General features: G+C 33.0%; 1 protein-coding gene and 1 pseudogene across 2 annotated transcripts in view; one reads left to right on the plus strand and one right to left on the minus strand.

Annotated features, from left to right (window-relative positions):
- Nucleotides 1–26,487, plus strand: part of UBE2G1 (ubiquitin conjugating enzyme E2 G1) — a 58,513-nt gene that overhangs the window by 6,828 nt on the left and 25,198 nt on the right. For both annotated transcript variants that reach the window (XM_023530458.1, XM_023530459.1), the window contains one exon: nucleotides 25,498–25,600. In XM_023530458.1, the coding sequence (XP_023386226.1) occupies nucleotides 25,498–25,600 (103 nt within the window). Of the gene's footprint in view, nucleotides 1–25,497; nucleotides 25,601–26,487 lie in introns of those variants that run through there.
- LOC111739507 lies at nucleotides 22,321–22,440 on the minus strand (annotated as a pseudogene).

The raw sequence follows: 26,487 nt of genomic DNA on the forward strand, positions 1-26,487 counted from the left end.
TTTTTTTCTTTTTGGCCACCTTTGGTGTCTTTTACTTTGAATTCAACTTGTTTTAAAAGTATTTATATTTGCCTGGTATATTTTTGTCTAATCTTTCATTTTTAATCTCTCAAAGTTTTTGTTTTAGGTTTGTCTTGGGTAGACCACGTGTAGTTGGATAAAGCTTAGTCTCTTTAGACCCAATCTGAGATGCTTTTAATCATTTACATTAATGTTGTATGTTTGGTTTTGCTTCTGTAATACTCTTTTTAATTACCTGTCTTTTTTCTTACTTTTATTTAAAACTACATGGTTTATTTTCTTCATTTGTTCTTTCTCTCTAGTTTTGGAAGTTACGTACTGTATTTCATTATGTTTGGGTTAGCATTGTTGTAAGATGTCTCACTGTTTTGACAACCAGTAATATGGCTAAGTGCTGCCAAAGAAACTATGGCATACCAATATGCATGCTGATTTTGATACTTAGATATGGAAAAAATGTATCTTACATGAAATATGGTATTTTATAGTTCTATGGCTATAGTTATAAAGCTGTATGTAGCTTTAAAATATTTAAATCTGTTATGTTTACCAAATAGATTTTTTCTATTTGAGGAGTAATTGTTTGAATACTCTAGTCTCAGGGTTCTTGTATGTTTAAAAATGTCTGTTGGTGGCTTTCACTAGTGAAATGATATTTTGGCTGGTTATAGAATTTTTAGCTACATTACCTTCCCCATAATACCCAGTAGACATTATTCCATTTTCTTCTGCATCTAGGGTTACTCTAGAGAAGGCTGGGGTAAGCCTGACTTTTTTTTTCCCTTTGTAGGTGACCTACTTCTGCCTGGGTATTGGTAGAATTCTTTCTTTATCCTTGAAGTTCAGTAACTTCATCAGGATATATCTCGGTCTTGGTGTGATTCTCTATTACATTTTCCTGTTACATGGTAAGCCATTTCAATCTGTGATTCAGGAATATTTTCTTATATATCTTTTAATATGCTTTCATTTTTTTTTTCCTCAAGGAACATCAGTTTTATGATTGTTCATTTCCTTCTTTCATTTTATTTGTTTTTCTAAATATTTCCTTTTTTTCTGCTATGCTATATGTAATTTTTTCAAGATTATCTTTCATTTCATAAATTTGTTTTCATCAGTATTAGGTCTACTACTTTTTATACAGTGTAGTTTCATTTTGCCAGTGGCTTCAGTACTTCATTCAGTTTTAAGATATATATGTTTGTGAGCTGTCCTTTCAACTTATTTCCCTCTTTCTAAAAAGACTTTACCTCTTGTGGTAAAAACTGGCAAAACCACATTGTCTTTGAGATGGGTGAAAACCAGTTGCAGAGCAGCTAATATCAAAATTTATTCTCCAAGAACACAAAACAAGTGATTAGTAAAATCGTTTTATCAAGTCATGTTGTTGTTAAAGTCATAAAATATAGAAAAGCCATTATTCATTTACAGGGTAAAATACATTTCTTTTTATGGTTGAATAAGCTTCTTTGTACACAGTAGCAATCTGTTTTTGCCGTGTGTGCCTTTGTGTATGAGGAAGAAGCATTTGAAGACTTTATTCTTATTAATTATCAAAAATCTATTGAAGATTTTTTTCATTCAATGAGGTGTAATATAGACTAGAATGAAATTCATTTAAATCATGACTGACAAGAGGAAGAGGCTCTGTCATCCATGTATGCCACGATAAAAGACCTGTGTGAATTTTACCTGAATGCCAATTTGCTCTTTGTTTTATTCTGTAGAAATAAAGGTGATCAACAGCATGCTCTCTTGATCGCCATTCAGATTTGAAAGACATAGTGAAATTTATGAATGTGTATAAATTGTGGTTACTGAGAATGAGACTCATTGTAACTTACAAAAAAGTAAAAGACTTCTGCACTTTAAAGTATCTTAGCTGTCTAGGGAATAGGTTCTCCTATGTCTTTTTTAATTTAAATGATAGCTGAGATACAAGTGTTCTGTTACTGTTCATGTTAACAAAGGTTATTTTAATTTCAATTATTTTAGTAGACTCCCACATTTAGTATGACATAGTATGTCAGCAATATATTCAGTGTTGTGCATAACCTGAATTTACTACTCTAAAGTCTAATTCATAGCTTATCCTTATAATTAAAATTACCAGAATTTCCTAAGGGTTCTAAACTGTTGTGCTGATTGCCAATAATGTGCCATCTTCCTGAGATGATGTATGTTTTTAAATCGTTCCATTAATTTAGCAGATATTTACTGAGGGCCTTTTGCATGCCAGGGACTTTAACAGGTGCTGGGGCTATGTCAGTAAACAAACAAAAATCCATGACCTTTTAGAGCTTGCATTCTAGTGGGAGTGAGGTTGATAAACTAAATAGGAAGTCGTAAAGTGCTGGAGGAAGTAAAACAGGGAATAAAGTAGGGAGTGTGTAAGAGTAATAAAAAAGTTAGAGGATAAAATAGGGAGTATGAGGGTTCACCAAGCACAAAGGCCCTGAAGTGTGGATAGACTAGAATGTCGAAGGGAGATGAGGGAGAGCAGGTAGCTGAAGCCAAGTGTAGGAGGTAGCAAGCCGAAGGTTGAAGAGAGATACTAGTTAATTCTGATTAACTTTTGGACCATCATATAAGCCATTACTGAGTGAAAACTCAAAGTCAATGAAGTAGTGACATCCTAATTCATATTATTACAAGATCACTCTGGCTGCTGGGTTGAGAATAGACACAGTAAGAAGGTTATTTTACATAGTTCCTCAGTACACACAGTTAAATAAACATTTGCAACTGAAATGAAAGCTTCACCAATAATATATGTATTTTTTTATTACAAAAGAGAAATGCTTATGTTCCACTAGATCTATTTCCTGATAACACAACAGTTGAAAAACTGCTAAAAGGGATACAGCCTCTACCTTAGTGTGAAGGAAGTAAAACAGAGTGTTGTGTGTTAATGGAGAATAAAATATAAAATTAAAAGGAATAAAAATTGAAAATCAATAGTATACACACACTTAGCTTAAATCAAGCAATCGAATATCAGTTATACAAAAAGGCCTAGTAATGAATAGCCCCACACCCCAGAGGCAACTTTTAAAAAACCTGTTCAGATTTCCTGGGGCTTAACTCCATGTTTCTAAATAATATGCTTTTAGTGTTTATTTTTTGGTTTATCAACTTTAGACGTTCTCTGTTGACTTCTTGCTATGACAGATGTTTTCAGTCCCACTTCTCACTACTGACCTTCCTCGTACGACGGTCACTGAATTGGCGCCTCTCTGGGGTTCTGCCCAGAAGATTAGCCTTCCTCCTTCGCTGCAGCCCCCTCTGTGAGTATTCTGCTCTTCTGCTCCCTCCACTCTTCCTAATCAGTTCACATTCTTCCATCCATTGTTCATTTCAGAACTGTGAGCGATCCACCTAGTCTTTAGAAAAAAAATATTTTAAAAGTTAAAATATTTTAAAGTTATTTTAAATTTTCTTCAGAAATAGTTATTAGGAAGGTGAGGAGATGAACGCTTATGCTCATATTGACATCTTGAACTGGAAGATAGTTTAGAGATTTAGGCCAGAGTTTTCTGTTTTGTTTTTATAAATATGTATAATGTATGTTTTTTTTTAAGAGTTAGATTTTTACAGTATTTTATCTTTTAAAGACAAAATATTTTTCATGTCATTAAATACTGTGTTTCAGAGTTTTCAGAATAGATGTATAGCATTCTTTCATATGCTGGTATCACATAATAGTCCCTAGATTTTGACTTAGGTTGTTTTTGAATTGTAAATAATTATAAATGATTTAAATTATAGCTAATGCTTCTGTGGATTTTTCTTACGAAAAATATTTACACATAATCTTTGGTTATGTCTGTTAGGTTAAATATGTAGGCGTGGTCATTGCTGAATCAAAGAAGAAAAACATTTTTTGAGGTTCTTTTTTTTTTCCTTAAGTTTTATTGGTATAATCGACATATATTACTATATAAGTTTAAGGTGTACAGCATAATAATGACTTACATATACTGCAAAATGATTATCTCAATCAATATCAGTTAAAATCCGTCATCTTACATAGTTTCTGGAAAAACAAAAAAAGAAAAATACTTTTGTGATAAGAATTTTTAGGATTGAGTTTCTTAGCAGCTTTCAGGTATACCGGATAGCACTGTTATCTACGGTCATCACATTGTATACGTCATACCTCCAGCACTTAAGTTTGTACCTTTTTGAAGTTCTTAATAAACATCACCAATTGCCTCTAGGAAGGTTGTGCCAATTTATATTTCCATTATCACTGTATTAAAATGACACTTTTTATTGTATCCTTAATACTATCATGGACTTCTAAAAATGTTCGATTCTGCTAGGTGAAAAGAATACACTTTTTAAAATTCTCAAGAAAATGGAGCACTTCTTGACATTTTCGAGTTGTGTGTATTTGTCCTAGTTGTTGTAAAAGTTTTTAAGAGCAGTTGTTTGTCTTTTAATTATTTAATGGCTATTTCGATGTATGGAAATTTTTTTTAGTTGTCTGATTAATTAGGTGTTTCTCCTTTTCCTCTAACACTTAGAATGTTTCCTATTCCCAAGATCAGATAAGACTATGAAAAATTTGAAGATAACTTTGAAATGGATGATGGAGGGAGAAACTTTTGACAACAGTTGCTTTAAGAAACAATTTGTCTTTTGGTTGTGTTGAGAAAATCCATCAGGATAATTTAAATTTTGGATCATTGCTGTTTCTAAATATGATCAATTGTGTTGTACTATAAAGGGTGTTAAATTATTAGACACTTCCATGAAAGTACTTTATAATGTGTAAAGTTTTTTTTAGGTATATGAGATGTTAGTACTAGTAATTCATTGCTCTGAGTAATCTGGCTAAACTAGTCTTTACACACATAAGACATGATACTTAAAAACTTTTCTTTTAATGAGTCACAGAATGTCACCAAGGAATTTGTTGCTGTTTGGCATAATTCCATTACGAACTTGTACTGGTGATAGTTTAGTTCTTTTTTGGAAAAATTAACTTACTTAATTTTGGACTAAGAATGTTACGGACATTTTAACCTTTTATAAGTAGCAAATATAAAAATATTTTACCTTTTTAAAAAGCTTAAATGGCAGTGGACCAGGCATCATAGTAAAAAAAAGTTATATTGAGAAGAGAAATTGGTTTATGAATTGGCTACAAAATATAGATCAATATTATATTGAAAGGATCCCTATTCTCAGTGGTCATTGAAATCTTTAACCATTATAAAAATGTTTTGAATTTTCAATATATTAAATCTATAAACTCTAGAAATAAATTTATATTTATTAGAAGTTGATTAATTGTAGAGAGAGAAATCTGCCTCATTTCACCTGAACACAATTACTTATGGTTTTGATGTATTATTTTCTCCAATCTTTTTAATATGTATTTGTTTATATGCTTTGTAATTAATTATATGTGTTACTCAGTAATATAAACATTTTTCATTTTGCTAGACTGTTGTCTTCATTGTCATTTTTAATGTAGCACAAGAGCCTGTCAAATGGCAGGCATATAACTCATCTGGACTCTGCTGAAAAAGTTTTAGTTAAAATCCAATTTTTCATGTTGATGTTTAGGTTTCCTTTATAAATTTGAGTAAATATATACTTTCAGAGTTGTTTTATGGGTTATTGATACCTCAAGTAGATAAATTGTTCTATAGCAGAAGGAAGAGTAGGCATTGATGTAGAGGACTGAAACTGGAAGCAAAGAAGCAAGCATGGTAGTATCCTTTTATTTTGTTTGCCATCTTCTCTCTCAAGTAGTCAGGGTGCAAGGCAGAAAATTCAGACAAAAATTTTAGGCTTTATTGTATTTCTTGTTAATTCACTTGACATTTATTATGTCTATTAAACCACAAGGAAGAGCTTTTGGTATGCAAAAGGCACTAAAATGCTTTTGAGAAAAAATTTGGTATATCACTATTTTGAAGAGCATAAAATAGCAGCTGTACATTTGCTTTACTTTGCAAAAAGTATATCTAGGTTTTTTTTTTGTTTTTTTGTTTTTTTTGTTTTTTTGTTTTTAAGATCAAGGCTAACTTATCTTCATGTTCAGAGTCTCAGCTGGGATAACCAGACTAGCCATTATTTTTCTAGTCAAGGCTTGAGTTCCCATTCTGTAAAATGATGGCTTGCAACTTGGAGGAATTTCCTACCCCCTTCAAACCTAGGAAGTCTGTGATCCATTTGGAGTTGTTTCTTAATTTATGTCTTTAACAGTGAGAATGATGGTATTGGTTTATTTTCACACAGACTAAAGTGGGTCTTTCATCAAGGAGAAGCTCTACAGAAAATAAAGGAGAAAAACTTCCCACATAGGAAGAGAAGGGTAGGGCGGGGTAGATTTGTTTTCAACAGTCACTTTATAATAAGATAGGGATAGCAAGTGTCTCATTATGTGTTTGTTTGGCTGGAGTGGCTGCTGAGTACTGTATTGAGAAATTCTGAGTTCCATGATTGGTTATTAATGGTGCCTTCCTTGGGTGTGGGCAACATCAAAGGTTTGAGAGTGATTAAGAGCAGTGATGCCCTCAGTCTACACTTTAGGAGCTGTTGTACAAGGAGGTTGGAAGATGGTTGGCTTTCGTTTGATGAGCCCTACATTATCTAATTTGTATGTTGGAGTTTGTTTGTTGTGATAAAAACACATAACATAAAATTGACCATTTTAATCATTTTAAGTGTATAATTCAGTGACATTAAGTACATTCAGCTTGTACATCACCATCTATTTCTAGAAATTTTTCATTATCTCAAACTGAAACTCTACCCATTAAACAATTATTCCTTATCTTCCCTTCCCCCAGCCCTTAATAACTGCTGTTCTACTACTGTCTATAAATTTGATGATTCTAGGTACCTCATAAAAGAATCACACAGTATTTGTTTTTTTGTGTTTGTCTTGTTTCACTCACCACAGTGTTTTCAAGGATCACACATATTGTAGCATGTGTCAGGATTTCTTTTTAAAGGCTGAATCATATTCCATTGTATGTATATATTGTAGGTTATTTACCCATTTATCTGTCACTGAACACTTGTTTGGCTGTTGTATATACTGCTGTAAACATGGGTGTACAAGTATCTGTTTGAATCCCTGCTTTTAATTTTCCTGGGTGTGTACACAAAAGTGGAGTTGCTGGATCATATGATAATTCCATTTTTAAAGTTTTTTTGAGGTACTGCTATGTTGTCTTCCGTAGTGACTGCACCATTTAGCATTCCCACCAGAAATGCACAGGGGCTCCAATTTCTGTACATTCTTGTCAACATTTAGTTTTGTTTTTAGTTAAAAAAATAATAGCTATTCTAATGTGTGTGAAATGGTATCGTAGTTTTGATTTACCTTTCACCAATGAATAGTGATGTTGAGCATCTTTTCGTGTTCTTGTCGGCCACCTGTATATTTTCTTTGGAAAAATGTCTGTTCAAATCCTTTGCCCATTCTTGAATACGATATTTTTTCCTTAAGTTGTATGAGTTTTGTATATTATGGGTATTACTCCTGTATCAGATAGGTGGTTTGCAGATTTCTCCCATTCTGTGGTTGCTTTTGATGCACAAGTTTTAAATTTTGATGGCCTAATTTATCCATTTTTTTCTTATGTTGCCTGTGTTTTGGTATCGTATCCAAGAAATCATTGTCAAACCTAATGTTATGAAGATTTTCCCTATTGTATTCTTCTAAGAATTTTATAGTTTTAGCTCTAAATGTAGGTCTTTGACCCATTTTGATTTGCATATTGTATAAATTAGGAGTCCAATTTCAGTTTTTGCATGTGGATGGATATCCAGTTTTCTCAGCACCATTTGTTGAAAAGACTGTTCTTTTCCCAATAAATAGCCTTGGCACTGTTGGTAAAAATCTTTTGACTATGTATGCAAGTGTTTGTTTCTGGGCTTTTTTCTATCTCATTGGTCTATATTTCTGTTTTTATGCCAGCACTAAGAACTATTTGCTTATTATGGCTTTGTAGTACGTTTTGAGATCAGAAAATGTGAGTATTCCAACTTTCTTCTGCAAAAAATGTTTTTGAGATTTTGATAGGGATATTATGGAATCTGTAGATCACTTTGGGTGGGCTTTTTGCATGTTTGAAGAAAAGACTGACTTGTTTAAAGGTCTTTTAAAAAATGTTTTTATTACTTTTCAGTCTTTTTCCAGTGTTTGTCTTTTTTACGTTTATGCTCTGTTCACACATACAGAATAGTATCTGTGTGTGTGTGTGTGATACAGGCAGTATAAAACAGTTTAAAGAGTTGTTAAAGCAAGATATAATCACTACCCAGGTGAAGAAATAGCTGTGTGAAGTTTTAAAATCAGTGAACTAGAGAGCATGGATAATCAAATGGTTCTGTCAACTGAGATAAGCATATTACTCAGGATGCACTGGGAAGAAATATTATATTGGGTATGTGTTTATTCGCTAGGGGTGGTGATTGGAGCCCTGGGAACATAGGACAGTATGATTTCCTTGGGCCTGGTGGTATAGGTAGAATAGGGAACCTTGAGTGCTTAAGTTTGAAAACACTTTGTTCTAGAGACCAGTTAGAATCTAAATTTGTAGTCTTTTTGCCCAAGATTAAGAGTGAACGAGATTAAGAGTAATGTAGATAGGAAGCAGTGCCCCTTAAAGCTGAATCATAATACGATAAGAGTTGAAGCCATTTTGAAAGCCAGAGTAAGTCAGTCTGGTTGTTTCTAACTACTACTGTCAAACTCCAAACTCTTTACATAATTACAGTCAAGTGTGATTGTGCATCCAGTTGAATTGCCTAGATTTGTGTCATTTTGTCAAATTATAATGGTAGGCACTTAATATTCTATAAATCAACAAATGGCTATATGAAATATGTGTTTAGCATGATTTTTACTTAAAAGTATATGGTTTTTATGTTGTAGCTCTCCCTCCCTCAAAGAAATGGCTCCATTGAGCATTTTACAGCTCATTATAGTTGAGTTGTAAGGATGACATAAATTAATTTATATAGCCAGAATGTAGTAAAATCAGTAATGTAAAGTACTAGGCAGCACAGATGAGAAAGTTAATTCACATTCCTAATTTGGGAAGGTTTTTAGGAAACTCCGAAATTTGAAGCAGCCCTTGATAGGCTTTGAACAAATGAAGATAAGGAGCTAGTTGAAGTGCGATTACTGGTTAAGAATAGAGGTTTGATATGAGTAAAAGGGGTAGGATATGATGTAAGAGTAGTTCAGCAGTTGTCAGCATGAGTACCACTGTGTGTTTTCAAGGGTGAGGAGGATGTGTAGTAAGAGGTAGGGGCGGAAAGGTTTATTTTGAAGTCACATCATAGAAGACCGTAAGTACTCTGTTAATGACCAAAATTATGTCTAAGAAAGATTAATTTCATGGCAGTTTGTAAGATAGATTGTTGGGGAAGACACTGGAAGTTGGGGCATCAGTTAAATGTAAGGGATGGGGAAGAGGGAACAATAGGTAATGATTGCCAGGTTTCACTATTGGGTGACTGAAGGAAATAAATGAGATAAAGTGGAAGAACAGATTTGGGAGGGATGATGAGTTTAGATTGAGGTCTTGGTAAGACATCCACTGTTGGGAAATGGATTCTGAAGCTCATGAGAGGTAAATTTGGAAGTAATCTCTTATAGGTGGTAATATTTTAAGTCTTTAGTGTGTGAAAGTACCTAGAGAAGGTTGTTGAGCAAATAGAAAAGGGCAGCTGATGAGATATTCTTGGAAGACATTGTTTGGAGAGCAGATGGAGGAAAATGAGCCATTCAAACACTGAGAAATGGTGTTCACAGAGGGAGGAAGAAACTAGGAATGAAAGTAGAGAGTCACCAAAGCTTAAAGGAGAGAAGTCTGAAGGGAAGGGAGAAATATAATTCATAAGCCCAGATTGTCTTCAGAGTGTCAGTGATTCTGGGAAATAGAGATGGAGCTAGATTTTAGAGGGTGAGTTTGTCTTAATAAATTTGGTTATGTACATTGAGAGAGTAAAGGATCAGAAAGGCTTTTTTTCTTTTTAATTGCGGTAAAATAAAATGTACCGTTTTAACCATTTTGAAGTCTACGATTTAGTGGCATTAAGCACATTCATATTGTTGTACGACCATCATTGTCATCCAGAAATGTGTTTGAGTAGGGAAAATGAAGAGGTAAAGTGGTGTTTAAATTTTTTTTTGGTTTGATGAGTTGTTTGACTATTGTTTTCCCCCTGTCTTTTTCAAAAAGTGGCTTGGCGGTGGCTTATGGGGATTCTTGGAATACCTAAATGTTTACATGCACTCCTATCTGAATGTTTTTTAAACTCCCACCTTCCGCCCTTATGCCATATCCCTATCTTCTCTACTCTTATCTTGCTTATTTTTCTTTACAGAAGTATCACCACTTGACATATGTTTGTATCTTTCCCCACTAGAATGAAAGACCTTTAAGACTATTTTGTCTTAAGAGCAAAGAAAGCAAGGACTGTTTTGTTCATTGCTGTATGCTCAGTGTCTATCATGTACTTAAGTTTTCGATTAAATGAATAAATGAAAACAAATTGACATTAATTAGAAGTAAGCAAAAGGAAAAAGGATATAAAGTATTTGTTAGAGTTAGATTATAATAAAGATATATAGCAAATAATTCTGTGTACTTACTACTGGTGTAAACTGGCTTTTAAGCTTTCCCTCAACCAAAGTATAGAGGCAGATTTAATCAGTTACACAACTCATGACATAATAAGATACAAATAAAAATAAACTACATGCTCTGAAGAATCCTGAGTTATTACTGAGATTAGAACATTTCTCCTGAATGTTTTTCCTCATAAAGAAGGTACTACATGAATATAATAAATAACATCCTCAAAAACAGTCTTACAGTAAATATAGAAGACATCCTTCAGTATGGGTGAAAAAGTTGGGATAGTTTTATCATATTGTAAGATTAAACCTAGACTGATAATGATAATAGCAGTGCTAAAAGTCGATGGATACTAGAGACATTTTGGAAGAAAGAAATGTCAGTGATAGATGAATTGATGGATCTTTATATTGAATGGACTAGAAGTAAATGAAAGGAATGACCAAAGATGAGAAATCTTGAACCTACATGACTGATTCATAGTCAAGCTCTTGTCTTCTGGTTCTCTTCTCTTAAGCCTTATCACTTCCATAATTTTATTTGTATGTATGTGCTTCTTTAGGCCTCCTACATAGGCTCATCTGTATTTTCAAAGGTTATCCCATCTTCTTAGAAGCCATTTTTGCTTAATGTGGAGATTACTATAAGGTATAACATACTTTTCATTAAAGGTTATATTGCATACATGTCATTTCTGATTAGGCAACAGAGTTCTCTTCTTTTGTTAATGAAAAAGAAGCATATACAAAGTAAGTAAATCATGATTAAAATTTGAGAAACATAACCTGTTAGCACCAACTTAAGGAAAAGTTTGAGGAGGAGTTTAAGGCATGATGGGGAGATATACCAGACAATGAATTAGTAGCAATATATCACTACTATTTCCATATCACACCTGTTATTTTCCTCTCTGGAAGAACTCTTGGCTTGGAACTGGCATGGTCTGCTGTTCAGATTATTTTTTTCTCCCTATGCAAGAGAGAGATTGGGCCTACTTAGAGGAAATAGTGGAAGAACCAGAAATAAACACTGTATTTTAATATGCATTCGTGAGTTAGAACATCTTAACAGTAGTCCTCCCTTATATGTGGCGGGGATATGTTCCAGGACCCTCAGTGGATGCCTGAAGCTGAGGATAGTACTGGACCCTATATATGCTATGTTTTTTTCCCAATATACACATACCTTTTCATTTAAAGGAAGCACTTTATGGCTCCTCTTTGGCATATCTAATTGCCAGCATTGCTACTCTTGTATATCGGGGCCATTATTAAGTAAAGTAAAGGTAACATGAATACAAGTACTGTGATACCATGACAGTCAGTCTGATAACCAAGACAGCTACTAAGTGACTAATGAGTGGGCAGCGTATACAGCATGGGTACCCTGGACAAAGGGATGATTCGTGTCCTGGGCTGGAAGGGGCAAATTGGTGCAAGATTTCATCATGCTACTCAGAATGGCATGTAATTCAAAACTTATCAGTTGTTTATTTCTGGAATTTTCCATTTATATTTTCAGACCACTATTGACTATGGGTAACTGAAACCATGGAAAGCAAAACTGTGGATAAGGGAGGGACTACTGTATATTTACATTACCCATTTTTATTTTTTGCATTGCCTTTTTTTGTATTTCTTATGTGAATCCATTTACTAAATATAGATTAACACTCGGTCATATGTTAGTAATTTTTTCCTGTCATTCAAGTAGTTATATATTTCTGTAGACAAAACTGTCACTCTGACTTCTATGACTTTTGAAATTCATGTCTTGCTTAGTCAAAGAATAAAAAAATTAAAACAATTATTTTGGAAAATTTTATATTATGCATAAATATATAATGCGAATATAAATTTTGGACATATTCCCCTCTCCCTCAATGGACAATTCTATAAATTCCCAAAGAGTCTGTTTTTGTTCCATTGATCTGTTTATTCTGGTACTTAGACCACTTTGTTTTAATTACTTTTTTATCATAAAACTTGTAAAGCTTCTGTTTCATTTTGAGTCTCTTATAACCCTGGCATCAAAATCTGACAGCATAGAAAAACTTTAGACCAATCCCAGTATGGACGCCAACATGCTCAGTAAAATTTTAGCAAGTTGAAACCAGCAATATAGTAAATAACCAATTGGATTCTTTTTAGGATTGCTAAGATACTGTATTCCTATTACAACTAATACTGTATATTAATATATTAAAGAAGAACTAATACCATGGTTGTGGATCAATAATTACATGTATGTCGAAAAGGCATTTGAGAAAGGTCAGCTTCCATTTGTGCTTGACCTTTAAAAACAAACCAAACAACAACAACAAAGAACTAACTTAAAACCCTAGGGAAAGAATGGAACTGTTTTAATGTCCAAATAATAATTGTTGAAAATCAACAGTAGTTGTATGTATATTTACAATTCAGGAATAATAAAAGGATATATATCACTACTGTCGTTCATATATTTCGGTAATATCCTAGGCAATGCAGGAAAACAAAGCAAAAGTAAAACACAGGTAATAGAAACAAAGCAACTAAATAATATTCTACCAAACGATTATCTATTTTAAAAATCCAGAGAATCACTTGAAAGTTTGAAACAGTTAAGATATATATCTGACTATAATATTTAAAAATTGATTATTTAATAAATGAATTAAAAAGCTAAATCTTTAAAAACAGGTAAATGATAAGAAGATATGCTAGTTTATTGTAACTAGCATATAAAATAAAGCTCACTTCACAAATAAAGTAGCAGTAAGTTATATTTTTGCCTACCAGATTAGAATACAAGATATTTATAGCTGTAGTGAATTTAAAACAACTATAAATAGGGAATTTACTAATTAAAATTTAGCACATCTACAATGAAATGTTTTAAATTCTGAGATGTATTTTAACTCTATATAAACACTTTAGAAAAATTCTGCCTACCTGTTGTTCATTTATGAGGAAGACTGAAAGAACTTTATGCTTAGAGTGTGTGGAAGCACAAGATGGATATGACTGTCTTAACTTGGAAGGTTTTCAATGATAATTAAAATCTAAATTGACTAAGCTGGTCATTCAGATTGATAACACTAACATGCAGCTTTTAAGTTTTTAAAAATATTTTATCAGTCAATTAAAGACACACAGCAAGAGATTTTGACTTTTGCATGGCAGTGCCTCAGATTTTTATAATGTAATCACTGGCTGTTGACTTAAGTAAATAAATGATTGCCGTTTGGATGCTGTAAATATCAGATGCATTTGGCCTTAAATCCCGTACAGTTCGGTAACTTTGAGTTTAGAGTTTACCTAGGAAATGGGAGGAAGTAGGGAAGACAACGATAGGAAGGGGACATTACATAGTTTAATTAATGTTATCCTAGTCTTCATTTGATGGTATATGTTACTCCAATTTCTTTGTGAATTGTTGATCTTTTCAAAGCCAGTGGAATACAATTAAACTAAACCACTAGTTAGTACAGGAAATATTTTCTTTTGGTTTTGGATCCAGTTCCTTCCTAAGATTGCTTTAAGAACTACTTTCTAAATGATCAGTGGCTATCTACCCCTAGCCTTAGCACTTCTTCCTTTTTTATTTTCTAGGGTTAAATTCAGTTTTTTCATGTATTGCTTTAGGGATCTGCTCTTTCCCTCAGTTGGAAATAGTTTACAGGTTTGACTATCTGTCAGATATTTTATTTGGGCATTGTGTAATATTTGTCTTCAGTCTTTATCATAGCCATAGGTCCATTGGAAAGCTAGTAGAGACTTTAAAATGTGCGTACACACACAATTCTTATTCTATCAATATCTTTTAAAAGAATTGAACATCAATACATTCTTTCCCTTTACCTAAAATAAGCTTTTCTAGTTATAAAATCAAGTATTGTAGAAAATTTGGAGAAATTTAGGAAGTTTAATTTTTAATTATTTGGGATTCTTTCTTTTGAGGTGCTCTATGCTTATTTAGAAATTTATGTATGCATACAACAAATGAAAGAATGGGACTGTCAATATGGATTATTTTAGTTTTTTCATTGATTTTAGGATGAATTAAACAATTTATAAGGAAATGCTATTACAGGAAGGTCTGAAACCAAAGCCAAGATTCAGTGCTGTAATAGAAAGAAGCAGGAAATTTAGAATTGAATGACCCGCTTTCAAGTCCAAGATATACCTAACTTTCAAATCTTGGTGAAAAGGGCGATTTAATAGAACACCCTGGAACAACTGGTTAATAATAGTGGGGGTAGGTGGATGGGAGGTAGATTTATATCTTGCATAAATTATAAAATGTGCCATAGGTGCAAGTACTAGGTCAGACACTGCACATGCATAAATGTATTCCTCCAACAAAACTTATGAAGTATACAGTTATCTTTGTTTTACAGATGAGGAACCAGACTATGGCCAAGCAATTGGCCAATAGTTGAAATAAAAAGATAAGATTATTAATAGAAAGCAATCAAAAAAGTTTTTATCTGGGCTTGAGGGAGTGAGGCTTTTCTATGCGTGACAAGCCATGAACCATGAAGATTGTTTTTTTTTAACTGATTTTACTTCAATGTTTAGTGAAAAATGAGAATTTAAAAAGATAATCAAGAACATTTTAAAACAAAAATGGCAGTTATAAAGAGCCTCAGTGCTTAAAGAGCTCACCCAAATTAATTAGAAAAAGGTGAATCACTTTATGTAAAAATGGGCAAAAGATATAAATAGGTTAATTTACGTAAGAAATAGATAGAAATTGTCAGTGGAAAAAGGAATAATACCCAATGTTAGCAATGCTGTAGGGAAATAGAAACCCACAGTGTTTCTGGGAATATAAATTGAAATAAACTTTTTGTGGATGATGTGCATGTTTCTTTGACTTACAGAAGTTTGAATTCTAAGTATACTTTTACAAATATACAAGGACAGTACAAAGATGTTTTATGGAGTATTATTTATAGTTGGAAAAAAAGTGGGCAGAGGAACCAGGTGTTAATAGTGGTTATTTTTGAAGGATGAGATAGTGTTACTGATTGTTTTATTTTCCTGTTATTTTATAATAAATGACTTTTATAACTAAAAAAAGTAAAGAAAGCTGAAACAGCTTAGTAATAACCATCTCCTACATTTGATGAATATCATTCCAGATAACTTTTAATACAAATATGCATGTAGAAATATGGAGTTATAATTTGTATGCCATTTATAAATTTTAAATTTGTTGCATTTGACTGGAAAAAAAAAAACCCCACAAGGTACTATTGAAAACATGATGGAACTGCAGATAGATGTTTGTTACTACAAGAAAAAATTAATTCCTAAAGTTGAGAGAAGAGAATTATAAAAACCTCTAAATAGTTTTGAGTCTCTTCTAGCAGAACCCACTGACGTATTGATAAATAGGATGAGGGAATAAACACATACATTTATTCCTTCTTCTTTCTCCTCCCTTCTCCTAATTATATATGTGTGTAAACATATGTGTGTGTATATGTGGGTAATATATATATATTTTGGTAGTCCTATTTTTACATTATTCAATTTATATTTTTAAAAGCTTTTAACCATTCATGGTTGTTTTAATTTTATGCATTTAAATAATTAGTAAGTACACTGGTTTTTTCACTTCATTTTTTCTAATATAAAATTCTTTATTTTTATTTCCCTGCAGTTATTTCAGAAAGTGCCACTTACTCGGTCTTTAACTTTGTAATACTTGTAAATGCTTATTGCCATCATATTTCAACCTCTTTTTAGGTTTCACATTCTCTGTATCACACTTTTTCTCAGAATTCTTTAGTATTCATTCACTGTTAGCTATATTGAGTGCTGTGGAGTAATCTAAGGCTAACTCGATTATAGGTATGGCCCACTAATATTTGATTTGCTTTTTTTCTGCCTAGATGCACATGATTTTATCTATCTTTAAAGCTCATTGCCTCTCCTTTGACAGATGTTTTGGTATTGTTTATTTTATACCATTTTTTTTCCTGGGTTGTAGAGTATGTTTTTAACCTGCATACTTAGTTATTTATTTTACAGGAGTGTTTCATATATTTTATTTATGACATTTTTATATTCTAATCTCTTCAATACCTATTGAACTTATATAAATCTCCTTTGTTATCTCTACTCTGTTCAACTGTATGCTTGACTATGATTTGTTTTTAGTTTTGTTTTTTTTTTTCAAAAAGTTTGTTCATTTCTAATGTAACAGTAATTCTTATCTTTGTTTTTTATTTTCATTTCTTTTCTAATTCTTCTAGCTTGCCTTTAAGGCCTCGGTTGCTTTATAATTTCTTCTTTCAAGTATTTAAAAAGGAGAGATCATATTTCGGTGTTTTCTAAGTCTTCCTGGTTCCTATATGTATTATTAGGTGATTGAAGAGAATTTGAAATGAATTGGAATAGATTTAAGAACCTCCTCATTATGCTAAGAGAAGTTTCATTGTGAGGCCTATTCACGAAATAGATGATAACAAGGGATGGTAAGGAGATAAAAAGTAAACTTTGAGAAGCTGAAACCGTGGGTGCAGGTGAATACAAAGGAAGACAAACTCTACATATTGATATGTGAAGTTAGAGTAACTTAACTAGTTTAATTGTGCAAAAACAAGTAGGTGAGGAGATACCTGTTAGATAGTAAATAAAAAACTGGTTTTTGAAAATTTATATACAGAAACCTTAATTTGAGCAATACTTAAGAAAATCAGAATGAAATAAAGTGGTTCATGATTCTCACCCTCGGATGGTGGCAGGGATGGACTCCCTATTCACCCACTGCCATCCCTGCTGAGAACCACTTGTATCCCCTGTGTGATATGGTGGAGGGTAAAAGGAAAGTTGAGAACGACTGCCATAAAAGTATTAGAGGGGAAATTGACTAGAGATAGACTGAGAATGTAAGCTTAAAAATATAACTCTTTACAGAAAAAGGTACTCAGTTGTGACAAGATTTGGACTAGAATAAATTAGACAAAAAAGGAAGTTTGACTCTTAACCAAATTTATGGAGGGGTTAGGGCAAGAGTGATACCAAGTGTAAGAAACTAGAATTCTGCGTTAAGATCTTCTTGTTGCTTTCTTTTGCTTTTTTAACTCTATTTTGGCTTTATTGTCACATACTAGCTCAAGATTTGAACTGTGGCTGTTGGCAGCTGTCAGGCTTTTAAAACACAGCTTTTCCGTGGATTGGGACTTCTTTTTTTCTTTAATTCCAATTTGAAAAATCCTCTGGTACAAAATAGTCATAGAGGTGATAAAGTACAGCATAGGTAGTATAGTCAGTATATTGTAATAACTGTGTATAGTGTCAGGTTGATACTAGACTATTTGGGGGCATTAATTCGTAAATTATACAGATGTCTAACCACTATGCAGTACACTTGAAACTAATATAAAATAATAGTGAATATCAACTGTAATTGAAAAGAAAAATCCTCCAGAAGATCTCATTCTCCTGGCTTGTGTCAGGTATTCATTCCCTCATTCTTACAGCCCAGAGGTTGGGGGCCTTGTTTAGCAGCTCCTGCTAGAAACAAATGAGTATTATGTTTGGGGGTGGGTAGTATTTCCCAAAAGATATAAGATATGGCTTGTTCTTGAGATTCTAAAGGACACTGACTTTCTTTCTTTCTTTTCACATCCTGTAGTCTAATGACCAATTTTAAAGGAAGAAAATAGACAATTAACATTTATTGTACTCTAAGATGGAGACTCTTTTCGCATATACAACATTTCTCACCTGTCTTCCAAACATAACCACGGGTTTTACTATACTTAATTGATGAGGAAATGAGACTCAGTAAAAGACTTGTTTAAGATGATAGAGCTAGTGAGAGTTGACATTAAAGTTTACTAGAAATATGTAAAGATGATTAAATTGATTCATCTTAAGATCGACAGAAGAAATATAAATAAATCTTTGCAGTTGTTTGCTGATACATGACTTTTTTCAATATTAATTAATTAATGGAACCTTGCAGGTAAAGAATGTTTTCCCAGTTTAATTTTTGTGACTGGGTTTATAATGATTTATATGTTTTAAAGTAATATGGCAATTTATTTCTCTGACAGTAAGGTCAAAATTATTTTGACAACCCATCTCAATACTTAGGAGGAGTAATTAGATAGTATCTGAATAAAAGGTTCTATCTGTGATTTCAGAAGTTCAAAATGAAGCCAGTATAAAAATAATCACTTTATAGAAATGCACCTTACAGCCAGCTGTGTGTTATATAAATAAACTTGACAGCAATGCACATTCCCTGGAGCAGAAGACAAAACTACCTAGACACAAAGGAAAATCAGTGCTAGGCTATAAATATCAGTTTGTATTTGGCTTTTAGCTGTTCGACTTAGCCATTGGTCTTCGTAAAGCATATTTACAGTTAAAATAGCTTATTTTCTTTTTTGTGCGAGAGTTTTTTTTTTTTAATTGAAATTATTTAAATTTATTTTTCCTCCGTCTACCTCCCCCTTCCCCCCTCCTCTCTGGTAACCACTAGTCCATTATCCATGTCCATGAGTCTCTGTTTGTCCTGTTCATTTGTTGCTTTTAGGTTTATATCCCGTATATAAGTGATATCATGTGATTTTCAACTTTTTCTGTCCAAAATAGCTTATTTTTTTAATACTCAAGTATAAAATGACAGTATCTTGGTCTTTGAATATTATTCTGAGACCTGGTATTTTTGCCGAGGCTCAGTGAAGGTTTATTTTCATGTGATTTATATAAAAACATTATTTTAGACTACATTAAATTGCCTTTTTAGCATCGTTTTTTAAAACTTTTATTGAGGAAAATTTTAAACATAATAATACCAAAGTAGACTGATTGGTATAATATATCCATGTACCCATCTAACCTCAGTAGTTACTAGGTCACAACCAATCTTGTTTTATCTATCTCTACCCTATCCTGTATGATTTTGAAGCATATCCCAAACATTATCATCATTTATAAATATTTCAATATCTCTAAATATTTATATATCTCTTAAAAATGCGGGTAAAAACCACATTACCATTACCACGCTTAAAAAAAATTAACAGTAGTTTAATATCTTAATATTTAATCCGCCTTCAAATTTTTACTTGTATCACAAATTTTTCTAAAGTTTGAATTTAGTCTTTTCTTTAGTTCCCCTTGCAGTATATTTATTGAAGATTCCAGGCATTGCCCTTTAGACTTTCCCACAGTGTAGATTTTGTTGTTTGTGTTCTATAGATGTCCTTAAACATATTTTTATGTCCGTATTTTCTGTTAATTGGTAATCACGTCTAGTGACTTGAACTAGATATAAGCAGTGATTGTTTATCAGGAGACATAACATCTAGTTGTCTTTCTTTTTAAATGCCTAGATTAAGATGACAATATGGCAGTGTTGCAAATATTTTTTTGTTTTTTAACTGGATTGTTTTTATAGGGAGGTATTTCATTTGATAATTTCTATTAGTAATATTTTCTGTTTGATTAATTGATAATTTATGTAAAAAAGGAAGAATAACATTTGATTTTTACTTTTTTAATTTGTTTTCAAAATAATAAAATGGTTTACTAGATCCCCTAATAGTGACCAATTAGTTTGTTTTATTAATCACTCTTTATAAACTCATGGATTGAAGCATAAATATGTTTAACTACTGATTCTCATATTGTCTCCATATTGGCCAGTGGAGTCTCTTCAAGTTGGCTGAGTCCGTTTAACAAGACCATCATATTCTCTGATAGCTTCTTTTTTATCTGGTATGTATGAGATGAACTTAGAGCATTTCCTGCCCCAGACCTGGAATCGGCCATTTCTCTGAAGAGCTTTTGTTACTTTTAGGGTTAATCATATTCGGAGACCATATTCTAGGCACTACAGGGTTGGTCAGTTTTCTACGCTTTTTCAGTAAACAGAGCTCAGAATTTTTAAAGTTGTTTAATGAATTCATACTGATTCTTCCAATTCAAGTTCAAGACTATAGAGTTTTTACTTTTCATATGCTTACCTCTTCCAGCCTTATTCTTGAATAAAGACTCTAGCATAGTAAGTTTGCTCATACATTATCTTGCATTACTTAGAGCTATCCAGATCATTATTCTCAAGGACATTTCCTTGTCTTTGGTTTCCTTTTTATTCATGCTTTGAGGACCACTCTGGCCCACAGTGATTTCTGGATTCACAGCATGCATATATAACTCTCATCTAACAATCATGTGACACTCCATGATTTACTGAATTTTAAAAATTGAAGTATTACATACCCATAGAAAAGTGCATAAATATTATGTACAGCATGCCATTAACTAGCACCCCAGAAGTCCCTATCATGCCTCCACCCAGATACTACTCTCATTGCCCCTTCCAGAAGAATAAAAGATAACTATTGTCCTGATTTCAAATAGAATTGATTAGTTTTGCCTGCTTTGGAACTTTACCGTTATAGCATTTATGATTTGTGGGAAAGAGAGCTCTAAATTTAGCTCTCTCCAACTGTAATTGTGTCCAGGTAACATTCAGAAAAGATGTTATTTCATCTTTCTCACATTCAAAAGTTCTCTGAAATATTTTAGGAAATAAAAGTAGAAACCCAAGTAGGGCACTTCTTGGTTTAAATATTTGCCTTAAGCAGGCTAGATTTTTGTTAGCTATTTTCATTTTCTCCCCATTGTGTTTATACCCTTTGTATGTTTCCCTTTTCCTTTGATTTACAGGGATTCTACTATATTAAGGATATTAGACTTTTGCCTGTTATGTTGCAGATGTTTTCCCTAGTCTCTCATTTGTACTTAAACTGTTATACTGGATTTAAAATATTTTGTGTAGTATAACATGATTTGAGTGTTGTGTTCTGCTTAGGAGGGCCACCTCTACCCCAGATTATATTTTAAAAATTCTATATTTTCTTTCAATTAAGTCTTATTATTTGTTTATATCTGTGATCCAATAGGGTTTGAATGTAGTATGGTATTCCTATCAACATTTAAAAGCAGATAGGATGTTTAAACATCTTTCTTTGGTCTTTCCCATTAAAAAACCTGATTGAATTTCATCTACTTATGGCTCCTACATTTTCCCACCCACAAACTTGTAGAAAAAGTTTCTGCTTGTATTTCTCTGCTTCACTTTCTTTTTGTCAACTCATTGTTTCCTGCATGGGATGGCCCTCTGCCTTACCATTACACTGAAACTACTTATGCCTAGAGCAGCCTTTCGCCTTCTTTTTACCGAACCCAGCGGACTGAATTTGGACCCCTCTTTCCTGAGCAGTGTATATTTATCATTGTTGGCAACTTTCTCCTTGAAATGCATCTCCTTTGGCTTCTTTGATACAGTTCTTTTCCTGGTTTTCTTTCTGCTTCTCTGTCTTACCTTTCTTAAATGCTTTTGTAGTCTCTTTTTATTCCCCAAATATTGGTATTTTCCAGAATTCATTCGGTTAGATCCTCTGTGGTTTACACTTAATGGTCATCCTTGGATGATGTCAGTCTTATGACTTCAGTTATCAACAGTGCTCTGATAACAATCAAATCTTTATTGTGAGCTCAAATTTCTTTTTAAAGCAATGTATTTATACCCCATAGGCACGCATTTTATTTTTATTTTATTTTATTTTATTTTATTTGAATTTTTTTAGGCAGGGCAACCTGTGGTTGACCTCACAGATTGCAAGGACCTTATATGCTTACAATCCCTTATTTTTTAATTTTCACGCCTACAGCACCTGGTCTTCCTAGGTGGTCTCCCATCCAAGTGCTAACCAGGCCCGACCCTGCTTAGCTTCCGATATCAGACAGGATTGGGCTTGTTCAGGGTAGCATACCCCATAGGCATTTAAAACTTAAACCTGTCATCATTTCTTCCCCTCACCTCTCAAATGAGCACATTTTCACATATTTCCCATTTCAGAAAATAGACTACTACCCAGTTGCTCTGTACAGAAACCGGTTTGTCATTTAAAAAAAAAATTAAATTGCAATTCAAATAACAATTGTTTCCACCTTTTGATTATTATGAGTAATGGTGCTATATAAGCATTTGTGTACAAGTTTATCATCACCCATGGCCTTATTCTGTGTTATCTTTCAAACACTGCAAGATTGGGTTTTGAAAATGTGAATCTCTTGAAGGTCCCTCACTGTTTTTAAAACAAAACACAAACCCAGAGGCTTATCATAGCCCTCTGGACAAAGTCAAAACTTACATGGTTTACAAAGGCTCTTTGCTGTCCAGCTCCTGACATTCTGTCTAGTTTGAACTGCATCTGTACCCCCACTTTGTTCTAGCCATATACTGATCTCCATATTTCAAGTTTTTGTATATACTTCTTTGTCTAAACCTTATACTTTCTCACCCAAATCTTTTGTCTTATTTCAGATGTCTCATCTCTTTTTAGAAGCTGTTTATGTGTTTTCATAATTATAATTTTGTACTCCCTCCAAATTCTTGTAGTAATGTTGGAGCATTTACTATACATTGTAATTGTCTGTTTACTTCTGTGGGAATCAGGAGCTTATAGTTAGGTGCCAGGTGATGTAGCGCAGACTAAAAGTATAATTAATAGGAAGTTAAAAGAAGATTATTTTGTAAATTATTTAGGGACGGCCTCATGGAGGAAGATAGTACTCGAACTGGATCTTGAACCATTCATAAAGGTATGGGAACGATCTGAAACTATAGGTAGATTAAACCTGTTAAATATCCATGGATCTAGACCTTTGAGGAACCATGCTAAAGGCAAAAGCCATGACAAAAGTGAGGTGTTGGACATTCTTCAGTATTCCTTTTGTGTTACTTACATGAAACGAGCAGTGGACCCAATCACTCATGTAGAAGAAAAGCATGAAAAGAATGTGCAAAATATTTTAAGAACTTAGAAAAGTGAGAAGCAATGATATACTTTATGGGAAGAGTAAGGAAACTTTTAAGAATAATTTTGACCATATATACTAATTTCAGAGCTTATCCACCTACATTTATAAAATGTGACTAGACTTCTGATGGACAATGCAACAACTAGGTGATTTCTGGATAAATTATAGCATCTTTCAAAAGAATGTTGTATACAGTATTGGAGAAAATAATCTGAGTAATATAATAGTATTTATCTAGAAAAAGGTTGAACATGAGATAACGATATAGAAAATAACTGCCCATTTTGCAGTTGTCTGTGCTCTACCCTACCCTTCAATTGGCAGTAAAAGTGGGACTTTGAGCTCTTTTCCCTATGTCTGCAACGTGGTTAGCACAGAGTAAATATTTGCATGCATAAACAAAATAACAAAATTAAAATCTAATCCCTGTCTTAATGTCTTTGCATTTTCAGTATCCTTGTTTATTTTTATGTCTTAGAATAGCTATTTAAAAGTAAAAATGCATTTCTTGTTTTTTGAAATACAGAACTGATTTAAAACTATTTATAAAAGTCTACTTTGCCTGTTAGGTAAAAATGTTAGACTTATAAAATATCTTCCCTCAAATTTTGAGAAAAGAAGCCATTCATGTTTAAATATAAATAAACTTTCACTTTTGGCTCTCTGTTTTACTGGCATTCTGGGATGTTAAATCGTAGTTGAAATAATACCACCTCTTATTCCGTAAAAAGTTAATATCTTCTCAGTTAACATACTTTGTTCAGTCTTTTATAGCACTTACTTGAATTCTATTACACTTACTTTTATCATTAGACTGAGCTCCCTGAAGAGAATGGCAGGAATTACATGAGAATTACAAACCTCTTAAGACTCCCTGTTCAGGCAAGGTCTTTCTGAGCTGCTCTCCTCTTGTGTGTGCTTTGTCTCCACTTCCCAGCTTCAGCCAGTCAGTGCTTTCTGTTTGAGTTTCTTGTTGGTGATATATATACATATTTGTATACTATCATAATCGTGGTGATGGCTTCACAGGTGTATAGATATATCAATATGTATCAAATTATGTAATTTAAATATGTAGTTCACTGAATGTCAGTTATACCTCATTAAAGCTGTTAAAAAAAATTCCTACATGATGCCCACTATCAGTCGGTCATTCCTTTATTAAGCCTTTGTCTCCAGGAACTGTTTAGACTTTGTACTCCTTCTCACCTGCTTTTCTAAAGTCCTCCTCTTGGCCTGTGACCCCTAATCTCACTAATCCTTTGCCTCTGTTCTTGTCCCCAGCCTCCATTTATGCCAGGGCACTATATCTGGAAGGGGAAAATCTCATAATTGTAGGCTTCACATATTATTCTTAAGCCATTCTTGTGTGCTGGAAGCTATGGCTGGCAGAAAGGGTCAACATTCAGGCAGGACATACATGGATCCTCTCTGCACTCTCTGTTCTGAGAGTTTGCTGGGTCACACATGAACACCAACTGTAGGTGTGTATCCCCAAGATTACAGAGGACTTGTCAAATAGATATACAGATATTAGTATAAAGGAAGATTGGTTAAGCTCAATAAATTCTAATGAAAAGGTATTAGGCATTCTGTTGGTGTTTCTGAAAATGCATCCTTAAGACCACAGCATAAGAATTACCAGAGAGGTACTGGTTTGATCTCCCTCTGAAGCAGAGTCTCTAGGAGATGGGCCTAGATATCTGCATTCTAATAAGCTCTCTATACCACTATACCTCTGTACCACTATAGGGTACGTAGAATGGTAAGAACCTAGCTGGAAACCAAGGGTAGAAGTAAGAGGGCAGTAGAAGCTGATCTTCTGAGTAGTTTACTTTACCTATTATTGCTTCCTTGTGTTGCAGAATAGGAAATGTTTTGGTCATCAGGTAGCATTTTGTTAATGATCCAGGTATATCCATTTAATAGCTTAGAATTTATAATATGTATATTCAACTTTTGTAATTTCTTTTGGATGAAAATTATGTTTTGATCAAATTTTCCTTTCTCCACAGAACTCAACAAAAATCCAGTGGAAGGCTTTTCGGCAGGTTTAATAGATGACAATGATCTCTACCGATGGGAAGTCCTTATTATTGGTCCTCCAGATACACTTTAGTAAGTACAGTAGAACTGACATCAAAGTGGAGCTCTTTTAATTAATTGAAATGTGAACTGTTTTTGGCAGACAAGTGAAATTATTTTTTTAAAGAGCAGATGAAGTGGCTATGTTTAATATTTATTGAGTGATCATGTCTAGGTTTTTGTGTTGAAACTGATGTCTAAAACCTGTTGCTTTCTTAAATATATAATAGTTTCAGAAAATCAGATATTCTTAATACCTGGAATAAATTTATTACAGAAAAGCTATCTTTAAGGTGAGGTTATATATAAATAATATGTTTTTTACTTGTATCCCAGAAATCGGATTAGTTTTGGCAGGATAGGGGAAGAAGAAAATTCTTTATTGAAATGCTTCTTCTTCTTCCTGTCCCTTGTGCTTACTGTGCTTTGCCTCCAAAAGGAACATTATAATTTTAAAGACAAGGCTTTACTATTCTTAACACTTTATAAATTTAATTAAAGCATAATATTACATCTGAGAGATTTCACACAGGACCATAGTGTACGCATCAGTGTCTTAAGCAGGCTGGAAAGAACTTTCAAAATCATCAATTTTAGTGGTTCTCGAATTAGATACCCACAGAATACTGGTCAGAACCAAGGTCTTCTCACCCTAAAATGAACTAATGGTCACCTTTTCCCAGTTTATAAAAGTGATTGTTACAGTTAATCATTTTTAATTAATCACTATTAATTGATATAAAGATAGACAACAGAATGTAGTGATATCAAAGAACAACAGAAAAAGAGAGATGGAATTTCTTACTTATGTAATATATTTCTAGATTTAAACCTACAGTCTTATTTTCTGCTCCAAGTGCTTGTAGACTAACTTAAACTTACTAATATTTAATGTTCTATAAGAGGGATCACGGCTACCT

This window comes from Pteropus vampyrus, unplaced genomic scaffold (genome assembly GCF_000151845.1).
Source record: "Pteropus vampyrus isolate Shadow unplaced genomic scaffold, Pvam_2.0 Scaffold50, whole genome shotgun sequence".
NCBI classification, from domain to species: domain Eukaryota; kingdom Metazoa; phylum Chordata; class Mammalia; order Chiroptera; family Pteropodidae; genus Pteropus; species Pteropus vampyrus.